This window comes from Polypterus senegalus, chromosome 15 (assembly GCF_016835505.1).
Source record: "Polypterus senegalus isolate Bchr_013 chromosome 15, ASM1683550v1, whole genome shotgun sequence".
Classification (NCBI taxonomy): domain Eukaryota; kingdom Metazoa; phylum Chordata; class Cladistia; order Polypteriformes; family Polypteridae; genus Polypterus; species Polypterus senegalus.
In genome coordinates this window covers 53519306-53531713 of record NC_053168.1, presented here as the reverse complement: position 1 = coordinate 53531713, position 12408 = coordinate 53519306, and the positions used below count along the sequence as shown (strand labels likewise).

General features: G+C 37.0%; 1 protein-coding gene across 1 annotated transcript in view; it reads left to right on the top strand.

The window, feature by feature from the left end:
* Window positions 1–5504: 5504 nt before the first annotated feature.
* The window catches only part of LOC120515473 (dynein heavy chain 11, axonemal), a 331373-nt gene continuing 324469 nt past the window's right edge, over window positions 5505–12408 (top strand). The window contains exons 1-2 of the mRNA XM_039736528.1: window positions 5505–5894; window positions 9573–9716. Of these exons, the coding sequence (XP_039592462.1) occupies window positions 5667–5894; window positions 9573–9716 (372 nt within the window). The 5' untranslated portion in view covers window positions 5505–5666. The remainder of the gene's footprint in view (window positions 5895–9572; window positions 9717–12408) is intronic.

Genomic DNA, 12408 nt, shown 5'->3' with positions numbered 1-12408 from the left:
CATTCAGTGTTTGATTTTAACTTGGATTTATGTTTGTATTTCTGATTGATATAGACATGTGCTTCATGATTTATTTTAAACTACCTTTTTAGAACCAACAATATTGATCAAATATTAAGCTTTTATCTAATTTAATTTCCTTAAAATAAAGCTGGATATATTTAAAATAGTGAAATGAAGAGTTTGGCAATATGTGTAGATTACAGATCATGGAAACTTCAGTTTTAGAGGAAAAAGTGATGGAATCTTCATGTTGCGTTTGGTTTCAGCAAAAGATACTAAAACATTTTCTACTTAAACTTATGTTTGATTCCAGTTGCAAGCCAAAACCTCTGAAAATATTCGAGAGACAAGCCAAAAAATAAATGTCTACATTAAATGGTTGTGTTATCCCTGTATATGCTGTATAACTTCTTGGCAGAGTACAGTACAAGGTTTGGAAGTGAAGCGTGGCAGAAAAGGGCATTGACATGGATGAAAATTATTGTTTTTGCCTCTGTTCATGACTGCTTATAAATACATCACATTGATCTAGTGTGCATGGATTTAACAACATAAAGAAAACTGAGTTATTATTTAGGTACTTTTATCAGTAAGATCTATAATGCCTCAACCTACGTACCATTACATACAGATTCTATGTTTTAAAAGCTTACAAATATAAAACACAAACTACAATTCATTTATGCAAAATTTGTTGTCTCTGTTAATTATAAAAAATGTTAATGCTATGTAGAATCTATATACATCTACATCGGGAATAAACCGGTAAAAGTGAACAATATCTGATAAAAGATCAACAGCCAAAATGTTGTGTTTCTTCTGTTTTTTTCAGAATGCAATACATGTACCTTTTATCTATTATAAGAAACAGATAATAGTGGTGGACTAGATGTCAGCAGAGCACCACTGAAAGACCTTGAATATGTGGGTGGTACAGCACTTCTAGCAGCGAGTATAACAGCATTAGTTGAATTGTTGAGACTATTTGGATTGGAATCAGAGAAACTGGGATTAAATATAAGCATAGCCAGAACAAAATGGATAAAGATTGGTGAACAAGAAGAAACAAAACAGATCGGAATATAAATGTTGAGAGATGGAAAGAGTAGAAAGATTCACATATTTGGGAAGCGAGATTGAGGCGAAAGGCAGCTGTGAGATGGACATGATGAGAGGATTAGGTTTGGCAGGAGCAGTATTTGTAAGTTACGAAGACGACTTTGGAGGTGTAGAGACATCAAAATGTGGACAAAATTAAAAATCTATAACACACTAGTAGTGTTGGTAGCCTTGTATGGAGCTGAAACTTGAACATTTATCGAAGCAATTAAGAAAAGACTAGACGTGTTTGACCGAAGATGCTTGAGACTGATAATGGAAATAGGATGGGTAAGAACAACTAGTAACAAGGATTTGAGAGAAAAGATTAGTCAAATGGATCTGAGTGAAACAGACATATCGAGAATGATAAGATGGGCGGGACGTGTATGGCACATGGATGAATCAAGGACAGCAAGAAGAGTGGAAAGACGGGTTCCCGTAGGAATGAGAAGAGCAGGAAGGCCAAGAAAGATGTAGAAAGATAAGGACAAGAGACAGAGAAGTAAAGGGGGAAAAAACCTGGAGGAAGTGGCACAGGATTGAGAGCAGTGGAGGAAGCTTTATAATGGGCAGTAATGCAACATCGAAGACAACATATGTGTGGCTAACAAACTATAGGAATCAATTAGGAAAAAAATTACCCTAACAGACTTATATATATATATTATGTATATTATAAAACCTCTCTTTTCCAATTGCCTTTGCAATTTTTAGGCATAACAGGATTGTTTCTGGGGGTCAGGTGGTATAATCTACAAATAACTTAAGACTTTTATAATGACAGGCTGACTTTTAATTTGAGTCCATTAAATATATGGCAATATGTTAAAACAAAAAATACTCAAATTAGATTGGATTGGATTATTTGGTAATTGGCCAGGAAGACTAAGTTATTTAGTTTTTTTTTATATCTGGGAGAAATGGCATTTTTTATTTTATATATTCCCTGTGGATACACAATTTGATGAATAAAGTAATGTACCGTACTTTAGAGTTTGCCACAGAGAATGCAAGTTTAAAACTACAAATTGAGCTTTTGGATTCTGTTGGCAAACATTTATTGAAATACCACCCTCTACTGAATAAATAAATACCAGTATCTTCTATCCCAGAAACAATGTTCTGCCTGCCTGTGTGTTTTTTAACTTGTTTGCTGTCTTAGGGACAATAAAGTATAATTTATTTCTTACCTTTATTTGTGGTTTCTTATCTCTATTCTGCAGTGATCCCTGCCTCTGCCACTTTCCATATGATTAAATCCAGTTTTTACATAACGTACACCTTCAGAAGAATGTGATGCTTTTATATGCTGGCAATATGTCCTTCATCCTCTGATCTGGCAAAAAATCTTAGAAAGCAATGAGATGGGAAGTCAGTATGCCTCTGTGGCATGCCTGGCCAGTAGAGCAAGCAGACACGCACTTGTGCACAGAAAACATACAGGCCCATGCCTTAGGTAATGTGTAATTTATAAAGGAATATCTTTGCCTACTTTTCCAGAGATCTTAATTTTGAGATTATGGGGCAACATATTTGGAGCATCAAATTGTGAAGTACTTTTGCTGAGGATGGTCTTAAATATCAGAATTTGGCAGCATAATTATTAGAATTCAGTAATTTCTATCTGGAAACAGAATGATCCATTACATGCCCATACACACCATTGCCAGTTCCTCAGCACAATAATGGAAAAACACAATTTACACACTCATGTCACTTCTCTATCACTCTATACAATACATAAAAATAATATAGAGCATATAACTACACCAGGAAAGTTGAGGGATGACCCTTTTGTCATACAAGAAATGGATGTCTAGGAAGCTCTAGAAGTGCAGTGGACAATTAAGCTTTCTGATGTGCACACATTAGTTTTCATAACAGAAGGTTGTACTTTCTGTCCCTACCGAGTTTTATGAATTGCAAACATTCTTTTTTCTGTAATTTAATTGAAGTCAGGGGCTGATGAAAGTCTTACACTGCATAAACTGAGGACACTAGGGACGTGAAGCTTTATATTCCACTTTGTTTTGTGTGTGGAGTCAGTATTAATGAGCAGTTGGCTGCAAAGTCCGTATTTTAAGATACAGTATGTCTTTTGTACTTCCCTTATAACTCTATAACCACTAATTTCTGATCATACTCTTAGTATTAAAGGAAGTGTCTCCAACTTCATATGGCCGTGAGTTTATTTTGTCACTTTTCTAGAGTTTTCTATTTTTTATATTATTTCTCCACTTCTTATTTCTTCCTTCTTTACTGTTTTATAATGCATTGAAGATACTTGTATACTATTTGTACCGAGTGAAATGATGAACTATTACTTTACTTAGTTCTAGTTAAGTATTTTGTTGATAAAGTTCTAACAAAAACTCAGTTTCTGCATTATTCCCCATTAAATAAATTCATTGTTCTCAAATATCTGGTAATACACTAAATCTCCCTCCATTGTAAAATAAATAAACAAATAAAGAGATTAAGATTTTTCCAGTCGTAATTATTAAATTCCTGTTTCACTACAGTTCATGTTTTCTGAATTATGATCCAAACTTACTTGAATGCTGCATTGACCATCTTATTTTGAAGCATCTGAATAAAAAACATGAGGAAACATTAGGATCTCAAATGGAATTTTTTTTGTTAGTAAAGATCATGGTTGTGAGGATCAGATATCTTTCAGCAATACACTGTGCCAAATATCTGTCTTCATGGTAATTATTTACCCAAGGTGCATAAAACAAGGTGCTCTTCAAATAGGTAAGTGAATACGGTTCTGCCTCTGGCCACTTCTTGCTTCTTTATCTTTGGGAATAGTAATCAACTCTAGTCCAGGAGAGCCACTGTGGTTACAGAATGTCAGTCTAACTTCTTAATATGAGGTCACTCCCTGCTGTTGAATACTTTTATCATATACTCAGATATTGTTGTCCACTCTACACACTTATAACTGTGCATGTTTTTCTGCTATATGAAATTCACTTTTGCAGGTAATATGCTTGCCAGTGTTTTTTTTTTTTGCATTGCTTATTAACAGACCCACATTTTGGGCACTATCTATTAACAGATCCAGAGTACTCAGTTTGAACATATGTCTGTGTGAATCTGTAATTTTTCCTGCATTGATTTTTCTACGGGTGTTCAGGTTTACCCGAAGGCAAGTATGTTGAGTTAATAGGTCACTGAATTAACACTGTAATAATGAGTACAGGAGTATGCAATGTGACAAAGCTGATTCCTGGCTTGAGCCCAATGCTCTCAGTAAAGATTTGCTTCCTGTGTCCCATAGCTGAATTAAACAGGTCTGATGGTGGATGGATATTATTTAGTCACAGCTTTAAGGCAACAGAATTCAATATGATTTCAGCACCTTCTTTCATTTCTTGCTTGGTATGACAACACCGGTTTCTATGTGTGCCATAACATGCCTTAATAAACTGTGACAGTCACTCCTAGCCCTGTATTAATTACAAGTATGCTATAGCTGGTGCCTCAAGAATTTGAATTTACAACTGTTTAATTTTTCTTAACTAGATGTCAATAAACAATGAGGTGCAAATAGCACGTTGAAATATTAATGAATTAACAGTTTATACTGAGGTTTTCGGAATGTGCTTTAAAAATAAGAGTATACACACGCACACACATATATTTTAGAAAAAATAGCACGTACAATGTTAGGCATCTAACTGGATGAAATACACAGTAACTGCTAAGAGAGGATTTCTACATTTTTTGTATTGGCACTTATTGGGCAGTTGTAGGTTGACGTTTCTTTAGGTCCATATTGTCGGGATGGGCATCAATTACTCAACCATCAAACCTGCTCGGTCCAATTTCAGGGCTCAGGCGACATCGGACGCCAGACTGAAACCGTTTCAAGCCAGGGAGAAAGTCAACATGTTTGTTGTGATGTGAGAGGGAAAAAGAAGAACCTACACAGACACTGCGAAAAAAGTTCAAACCTTACGCTGATTGTGTCCAGATATAAGCATATAATTCTGTCTCACAAGGGGTGTGAGGAAATAAAAAAGGAGCACAGGTTTGTGTAATGAAAACCTACCACAAGGATACACATATTGTTTAATTGTAAAGGAACAGCGTGTATTAAGCATGTACTGTCTATACTAGATTCTGAAAAACTGATCTGAAGTTAAACAAAAGGAACCATCTGGGCCCCCACGTTCCTGCAGAGCTGTTGTAAAGCAAAGGCAGTGATTTTCAAAGGGATAAAAACAATATCAGCAAGATATCCGTGGAAACAAGACGCCGAAAACACCCTCCTCTACAGCCCTGCCCCGTTTACCCAGCGCAAACAGCTCCGCTCGTGAAAAGGCAGTCTGCAGCTCTGGAGTTAGCGGCGGCGGTAGCAGCAGGTGTGGTCTGCAAGCTCGAGGAAGCCGCTTAATCATCGCGTCGCTTCGAAACTCGGTTGGGGGGGGGGTTACAGGCTGGTATCCTCCTGACGCGCGTCTCATTAGCGCCATCGAGGCAGCCCGCGCGGGGAGAGCTATCGCTTTGCGTCTTCAACTCTACTCCTCCAAGATACACATTCACAAGCAACTATGGCGGAGGATGACGAAGTAGAGGTACCCAGCTTCGTGGACGACGAAAGAGTGCGGTTTGTGGGGAGCCGCCTCTGCCAGTGTTTAAAAGTAAGAGAGGACAGATGGGAGAAGTATATCACTGTGGATGAAAATCAGAAACTGCTGTCAGATTTCATGGAAAAAGACTGCTATGACAGGCTATTCTTCTACGTTTCGCCAGCCGGTGCACTGACTGCCGCTGAGGAGGTGAGTTACTGTGGTTAGCGCACCAAAAAGCCAAGTCCAGTAAGAAAAGCCAGTCGGCTCTTTACAGCTGCAGGATTTTAGGATTTGGATTTGTAGCCAGTATAAAAGTTCATAAGAACTTTGTAATATAAATATATAAGGTGACATTTTTGCAAGACATGTTATCCATCAGCCGATCATTATTAGATACTGAGCACCATCGAAAAACTCTTTTATGGGTTATACCAGTCCATCGCAGTCTCCCGTTATTTTATTTGATTACAGCGCCCCATTACAGTTAAAACTAATCACAGGGCAATTCTTATTATAATGTATTAGGGACAACTTATGTTAATAATAATCCAATGTGACCGAAGTCGGATGCACACAGAGAAAGGACGGTTCCCTTCCTAATGACCAAACGTAAGAATAATGATAAAGATAATGACTTAACTCAAGAAGGACTTCTGCAACCGAAATCTGCAGCGACGCAACAATCGCTGCACCTTAACAAGTTCAGCCATCGAACACTGTTAAAATAGTACGTATTCTGATTTATAGCATATGCATGAACGAGAAAGTGAAAAGTACGCAGTATAGCAATGGCTCCCAGATGTGCAGTATCATCCTGAAACACCTGGTTTTCATGCCAACCAGTATATTAATCAGAGATAAATATCAGTTTTTAATTGAACATACTCTTTATTCTTGTTTGTAGTTTTTATTTCAGTCCCGGTAATGCCTATGAATAATTTACTTTCTGAAAAATATAGTTAAGAGTTTTATGCTTTCTTAAACTAGCTTGCCCTGGTTTTGAAATGAAAATTATTAGATAAATTTTATACATTGAACTGAACCAGCTGTTCATGTTGGGGGATATGTTCTCATTTGTTCTTCTGTCCGTTAAGTGTGAATTGTTCCTTTTAAAGGAAACACTTTTTAAAGCAATTTAAAGTGAGCATACTGTAAGCCTGAAGTGATTTCCTGAATGAAAATCGCATTTAACTGTTTATTGTGTGCTAAAATTTATGGCAGTAATTCAATGGTTCCTCCGTTTTAAATGCCATTGGTTTTCTTCCCAGAGCCATATAGCATTGACAATTATCCTGACACATGAATCAGTTACTGCTGCTTACCAGCTAAATGCCAGCATCAGGTTAAACTAATTCCTTCATTAAACCTTGGAACTGATTTACAGATTGATTGGAACAAAAACCAGTACCTAGTAATATGCAATGCAGTAGTTAGCATTGTTACACTGAAGATGGAGTCCTGGGTTTGAAATCCTAACCTAGAAAGTGTTTGTTGTCTAGTTCTTAATATTTCCCTGTACTTCTGTAGGTTTTCTTTAGGTAGTCTGGCTTCCTCCCTCATTCATTCCATACATAGGCAGATTAGATTGATTGGTAACGGTACACGGTATGAGTCAGTATAGGTGTGTACATGAGCATCGCCTACACCAGGGTTGGTTGTTGTGTTTATTCCTGTGCTGCCAGATAGGCTGTTGCTTACTCTATGACACCTTACTGAGACAAGCCGAATAAACAGGGTTAAATAAATTAATAAAGGACAGCTGTGTTTTTGCCTTTTTGACATACTCTTATGATATTTATAGTTTATTTAAAAAAATATGCTAATCATTTACTATAAAGTTTGTGGGTCTGCTTTGCTCTCTGGTTGAACGTAATTGCCCATCGCCCACAAAAGGGTAGCAACGGGCAAATGGGAGGGGGGTGGAAGGAGTGCCAGTGGCAAATAGCAAAGATCAGTAATTTATATATTTCAACATATTAATTTAAATTACTTTCATTTAACTTTATAATGTCTTAGAAAATAATATTGTTGCAATACTAATGAGTAAAAAAATGTATTACAGATAAATGATTCCCTCTTTTCCGTCGCCCTCTTTGCTAAATAGCTCCCCTTGCGGTCATCTACACTATGTGGCGAGTCGGCTCTGGTTGTGGAGTAGGGTTGCAAGATGAAAGCCTTTTCTCACAAAGATAAACATCCAAGCCTGACTAGACTTTGCCAAAGGGTATACCCAGTCTCCCACAGCCATGGGGAAAAATGTAGTATGGGCAGATGAGACCAAGGTTGAACCATTTGGCCATAATTCTAAAACTTATATTTGTTGCAATAATAACACAGCTCATTATCAAAAGAATACCATACCCAATGTGAAACATGGTGGAGGCAGCATCCTGCTTTGGGGCTGCTTTTCTTTAGCTGGAACTGGGGCTTTAGTCATGGTGGATGGAATCTTGAATAGCTCCAGGTATCAGTCTATTTTGGAACAAAATTTTCAAGCATCTGCTAGAATGCTGAAGATGAGGAAGAACTTTCAGGATGACAGCGACGCAAAGCATATATCAAAATCAACAAAGCAATGGCTTCATTAAAGGAGGATCAATGTTCTGGAATGGCCCAGCCAGCAGAGCCCAGACCTTAATCCAGCTGAAAATCTGTGGGGTGACCTGAAGAGAGCTTTGCGTAGGTGATGCCCTCATAATTTGTCAGATCTGGACATTTTTTGGAAGGAAGAGTGGGCAAAAATCTCCAAGTCCAGATGTGCTAAATTGATAGACTCTTGCCCAAACAGACTGAGTGCTGTAATAAAATCAAAGGGTGCTTCAACTAAGTATTAGTTTTTGGTTGGAGGTTCTTCTTTTCTTGTCTGCTTCCACACCTCTAACATAGTCTCATCAACTCTCCTCCTGACCTTGACTGCTTGACAGCTTCTTTTATGCAGGAGTAATTCTGTTGCCATGGGGTTGCACACTTTAAACACTTATTTTAAAGTGGGGATGGTCTGTTCCTTCAGCACCCCCTGGCAGCACTCGGGGCAGTCCAGCAGAACTTCAATTCCCAGATTGTTCTGCAGGTATCAATGTAGGCACTACAGCCCAGGAAGACTGCCACTAAATGTATTGATGGAGTAAATAGTCCATGAAATTAGTCTCCCTCTGTCCTTCCAGTACACTGGCCTCCTGGCTAGGTAAGGCTCATTGAACCAACTTGGCCAGAATACAAACCCATGCCTGGTGTCAATGCCATTGTATAAAAAAAATTGGATTCTTTTGCTATGAAAAAATATTCCTGATAATGTATAATGTTATAGGAAGTGAAAAGCCTGTTATTATACGCAAAAGTGTTTTAGGTATACTTAAACTGTATATGACTTACATAAAAGTTTTAATTTTAGTTTGTCATAATTTGCAGGAGGGCTGCACAAGTTTTCAGTAGTTAGCACTGCTGCTTCACTGCTTCATTTAATTTGGTTTGAATCCCATTTTAGTCAGAGTCTTTGTGGCGTTTACACATCTGCTTCGTGTCTGTGTGGTTTCTCTGAGGTACTCATGTTTTCCTCCCACATCCCAAAGATGTATGTTAGGTTGACTGTTGTCTCTAAGCTGGCTCTACATTAGTGAGTGTGCAGTGGGCTAATGTGTTTTTAGCTTGTGTCTGATGCTGCCAGGATAGGCTGAAGTCTTTGTGACACTGTTATGGATTCTGCTGGTTCAATAATAGATTAATGAATGGTACTGTAGATCACAGAGCATTATAACATTTTCAGCATTTCTTATATCTTTTAAGCAGTAGTACATATTTAAACAAAAAACAAGTATATGATTTTAAATTATTTTCTGTTAAGTGTCTTTTTTCAGTAATATGCTCATTTGTATGTCTTCCAATTAGATGCTGTACAATCTGAAAAGTAAAGCAGTCTATGTTACAAAACAGAATGCAGAAGTCATCCTTGCTGACAATTATAAAAAAGCACTTATGTTTGGAGAATTGTCTGCTCTTCCTTTGGAACAGGTGACAAATGCGATTGACAAGGTAATTCAAGTTCAGACTTTTTATTTAAAACTTAAATTATTTTTGATACATATTACAGTTTTAATGTTGGAAAAAATGTCTTTAATGTGGACATCCTTTTTTGAAAACAACCCATTGTACTTAATTTTAGAAAGCTGTTTTTCATGTCGTCATTACTAAAGTTAATGTGTTGATACTTGGAAGGCAAGTTAAGCCCTTACTGTTCGTTACTTATTAAAGCATGTTAGGGTAATGTAGGTTTTAAATTAATTGTATTTGTTAGGTTAAAATGGAACTGCATGGAAAACAGCTGTAGAATGGGTTATACCAGTGTGTTTTGCTACGTATAACAAGAGTTAATTATGCATGTAGGGTTTGGAAGTTTAAATTCTGAAAGCGTGTAAACCCATCAGATTCTGCTATGTCACTTAAACCTTTGCAAAGTGAGTAAAGGACAGAAATAAATTACAGTTTAGTTAATTGTTATTGCTGCAAGATCGATTTTTTTTTTGTTTGTTTTTCAATGTGCAATTTCCTGTTAAATGTAATACATCAAGCTGGTCACTACACTGTTTTAGGTTTTGACAAATAAAATTGTGGTGGTATTTTGAAGCTGGAATTAGTTGTAATTGTATAGTAGTACTTGTGTGCCCATCCTAACAGCAGAAAAGGCAATTTTTTCATAGAGATTGGGATGGTATGACACAAAGCAGACGTAAGCAAGCTTTATACTAGTTTTTCAGTTTTATTTCTTCCATGTTGTGAGATCAGGAAATGTTTGAACTATAAAAAACACAGTATTGAATACATTTGTATTATTTGTCAGATTTACTGTAGCTTTGTGACTGCTATAAGCATGTGTTTTAAAAATACTTTCATCAGTTAGGAAGAAATCCACTTAAAAGAGTATCATACAAAATGTTTAGTGTGGTTCCAATTTATACCAGATGTTTAGAATTTTATATAAATTCAAGTTTGAAATTTGAAAATGTTAAAATGAATAATCTCATTATTTTTGTCTTAAGTTGGACAAGACTTGTTGATTGTTCTTGAAAATGGTACATTTTGATTAATACATATTTGTGGTTGAGTATAAGAGGTTTTTTTCCTCTCAAACTGCACTGCCACTCTTATCTTCCATAAAGCATTTTAAAGCATATTTAATGAGGTTTAACAATGTGTATTTGTTTACTTGTATTCAACACTAGGCAAGGCTGTTGTGCAACATGCCAGAAGTTTATCTTCTGTATATAACTGAACCCTCATAGTTGTATCTTGGCAGCAACAGAAGCTTTTAGCTTCATATGTAGTTTAAATAAAGATACCATACTACTTAGCCAACCACCATGTATTGTTAAATAAAGACCCAGAACTTCATCAGCAAGTACTGCTTAAAATATAAGTTGTTGGTTAAAAAACCTGTTAATAGAATATACCAGCAAAATATATTCATTTAATATAATAACAATTCAAGAAAATGTATTATTAGTCATGCTTTAAATTTAAAATTTTCACAGAAATATTTAAACTTTTTCTTCCTGTAAACTCATGCTTCCTACAGTCATGGCCGAAATTATCGGCACCCCTGGAATTTTCCCAGAAAATGCACCATTTCTCCCAGAAAATTGTTGCAATCACAAATGTTTTGGTATACACATGTTTATTTCCTTTATGTGCATTGAAACAACACAAAAAACAGAGAAAAAAGACAAATCTGACATCATGTCACACAGAACTCCAAAAATGGGCCGGACAAAATTATTGGCACCTTTTCAAAATTGTGGGTAAATCGTTTTATTTCAAGCATATGATGCTCATTTGAACTCGCCTGTGGCAAGAAACAGGTGCTGGCAATCACACCTGAAGCCAGTTAAAATGGAGAAAAGTTGACTCAACCTGTCTGTTGTGTGTCTGAGTGTGCCACACTAGGCATGGAGAACAGAAAGAAGAGCAGAGAATTGTCTGAGGACTTGAGAACAAAAATTGTGGAAAAATATCAATAATCTCAAGGCTACAAGTCCGTCTCCAGAGATCTTCATGTTCCTTTGTCCACTGTGCGCAACATAATCAAGAAGTTCACAACACATGGCACTCTAGCTAATCTCCCTGGACGTGGATGGAAGAGAAAAAATGATAAAAGACTGCAATCAAGGATAGTCCGAATGGTGGATGAACAGCCCCAATCAACTTCAAAACATATTCAAGCTGTTCCGCAGACTCAGGGTGCAGCCGTGTCAGCTCAAACTATCCGTCAACATCTGAATGAAATGAAACGCTATGGCAGGATAGTCCAGGAGGACCCCACTGCTGACACAGAAACATAAAAAAGCCAGACTGGAGTTTGCCAAAATGTACTTGAGGAAGCCAAAATCCGTCTGGGTGAACATCTTGTGTGAACAGATGAGACCAAGGTAGAGCTTTTTGGTAAAGCTCATCATTCTACTGTTTACAGAAAACGGAATGAGGCCTATGAAGAAAAGAACACAGTACCTACAGTCAAACATTGTGGAGGTTCTAAGATTTTTGGGAATGTTTTGCTGCCTCTGGCACTGATTGCCTTGACTGTGTGCAAGGCATCATGAAATCTGAAGACTACCCAAAGATATTGGGGTTTTTTTGTATTTGTATTGTTTTATTGTAGGGCCCAGTGTCAGAAAGCTAGGTTGCGTCAGAGGTCATGGGAGTTCCAGCAGGACAATGACCCCAAACATAC